A 2,638-nucleotide genomic window follows, 5' to 3' on the forward strand; every position below is an offset into this window, starting at 1 on the left:
CACACACACACACACTCTCTCTCTCTCTCTCTCACACACACTCTCTCTCTCTCGCTCTCTCACACACACACACATACATACACTAGGGATGTGCATCTCATGACTGAGGCGATACGATACGCATCTCGATGCATAGCCAAAGATACGATACATTATAAGATGCATATGAAGCAGCTACTGATGCGATACGATACGATTCACCCCTATTACGATGCAGTGCGATCCGATTTAACATAATGCGATTCAATGCAATATGATGCAATAGAAAAAATATGATCGCTTTTATTACTTTGGTTCAGGCAGACAGCAAATCATCAATTAATTTTAGTGTCCTCTGACTTCTAACGCCTCGATGCCTGTTTCATGAAACAAGTTTACCAAATAAGCCGGGCTTATTTCAGTTAGTCTGACTCATTGTCACATGATTTGGTTCCATAAAGTAAATTTAACAAAGCTCAAGCTCAGTCACTGTGATAACTCATGCTGGAAACTAACCTGGTCAGGAGCAGGCTAACTGAGCTCCTCTAACACTGACCAACAGGAACGCATTGATATCACACACTATTACAGCCATGCAGCCTTTCTCTCTGCTTATGTGACAGCTGTACCCTTTATAGTTAACAGAACATTACAATATAAAATTGCTCTTTAAAGCATTAAAATCACCAAATTAAAAGTTAAAATCACTAAATTAAAAATGAAAATAAATTAAGAAAAAGACTACATTTTAACTGCTACATGATTAGGAAATGTAAGCTTACATTTTATTTACCCATTACAATAGTCCCTTTACAGTTACCACTATCATAAAAATACACTTATATGTAGGTTTAAAACTCTACAAAAGGCACATTTAATGTCCAACAACGAATATTTTAGCGAAATGCATATTTTACTCCGAATCATTGTGCTATTACTCTATTCCGCTCCGTCAGCGCTCGTTCACTCGCCTGCTCCTGACAGCAAAATGGATTTGTTAGCATGACTTTCTAACATTTACAGATGAAAAATATACCTGTGACATGCCAGTCATGCACTGAGGAAAACACAACGTCTCAAATGCATTAAACAGCACAGATATATTCACTGTTTGCATTGGTGGATTGATTGATCCATGATCGACATTAAGGACTTTAATCCCTGCTTTTCCTCTGTCTCTGTAGTGTTGTGATGCAGCTGCAGTGATGAGAGAGTGCGCTTGAGAAACAGTTTAGAGAGGAGAAATCAACCTACATATAAAGTATTGGTCACGGATTATTGGTCACGTTCTAAACAATAAAAGTATAGTGCATCCACTAGTAATTATATATAAATAAATAGTTTTTTACTGATGCAAATATGTTAGAAATAATGCATTACAATACAAATGCCAACTTGTATCCAATGCACACTTTTTAAATCGATACATTGCAACGTCAACTTTTTCTGTGAATCTGTGAATCTAACCATCCCTAACACACACACACACACACGCATGCATGTGGTACGCTGTCATCTGAGTGAGTGTGTGTTTTCTCAGGTGGGAGCAGAGGAAGGATCCTCACGGCAGAACGTACTACGTTGATCACAACACAAAAACAACCACCTGGGAGCGACCGCAGCCATTACCGATGGGGTGAGACACACACACACACAAACACACTCTCACTCTCTCTCACACACACACACACACACACACACACACACACACACACACACAGGCGTGTGTTATATATTCAGGCGTCTGACTGAAATCAGATCATTTGTGGGTCGCAGTGTTGTGGCGCAGTGGCTTGACCGCTCCAGTAGTTTATTATAGATCAGTGGCCCAACATGTTAATTTCTGACATGCTCGTGATGTGAGTTTGTGGCGGGACTGATGGAGGAGTGTTCAGGAAACATGTTTGAAACATATTTAAAACAATATTGATGTCGTTCTGCTGGAGAGTGCAGTGAGGATCAGCAGTGGAAATGAAGTGTTTGTTATTTGTACAGGTGTGTAGTGATGTTAGCAGTGTTGCTTGTCTGTGTTGATGACTGACTCTCGTCTCTGACTGTAGCTGGGAGCGGAGGGTGGATAACCGCGGCAGGATTTATTACGTGGATCATAACACGCGCACCACCACATGGCAGCGGCCGACGATGGAGTCTGTGAGGAACTTTGAGCAGTGGCAGTCTCAGCGCAATCAGCTGCAGGGAGCCATGCACCAGTTCAACCAGAGATACCTCTACTCGGTACACTGATCATTGTGTCTGTGATCGTGATGAACTCGTTTACACAGTGATGCTGTCAGGGTTCAGCCGCACGCTCTGCTCACGTTCTGTCTCTGTCTCCAGGCCTCCATGATGTCTGCTGAGAACGATCCTCTGGGGCCGCTGCCGCCGGGCTGGGGTAAGTTAGCGCTCCGCTGGGTCACACACACATGTGCTGTGTGTGTGTGTGTGTGACTGTGAGTGTGTTGTGTTCATGTTCTCAGAGCGCCGCGTCGACACCAATGATCGCGTCTACTTCGTCAATCACAACACGAAGACGACGCAGTGGGAAGATCCACGAACACAAGGGTGAGTGAAGCTCCTCCACTGACCTCTGTGACCTTCAGATCTCACTCTCCTCACGCGTGTGTGTGTGTGTGTGTGTGTGTGTGTGTGTGTTTGTGTG

The 2,638-nt window shown here is 43.3% G+C and overlaps 1 protein-coding gene across 1 annotated transcript in view; it reads left to right on the forward strand.

Moving 5' to 3' along the window:
* The window catches only part of LOC107678480 (NEDD4-like E3 ubiquitin-protein ligase WWP1), a 22,253-nt gene that overhangs the window by 11,588 nt on the left and 8,027 nt on the right, over positions 1-2,638 (forward strand). The window contains 5 exon segments of the mRNA XM_016473755.1: positions 1,164-1,192; positions 1,505-1,615; positions 2,040-2,214; positions 2,317-2,371; positions 2,457-2,549. Coding sequence (XP_016329241.1) covers positions 1,164-1,192; positions 1,505-1,615; positions 2,040-2,214; positions 2,317-2,371; positions 2,457-2,549 — 463 coding nt within the window.

This window comes from Sinocyclocheilus anshuiensis, unplaced genomic scaffold (genome assembly GCF_001515605.1).
Source record: "Sinocyclocheilus anshuiensis isolate Anshui unplaced genomic scaffold, SAMN03320099.WGS_v1.1 scaffold1860, whole genome shotgun sequence".
Lineage (NCBI taxonomy): Eukaryota > Metazoa > Chordata > Actinopteri > Cypriniformes > Cyprinidae > Sinocyclocheilus > Sinocyclocheilus anshuiensis.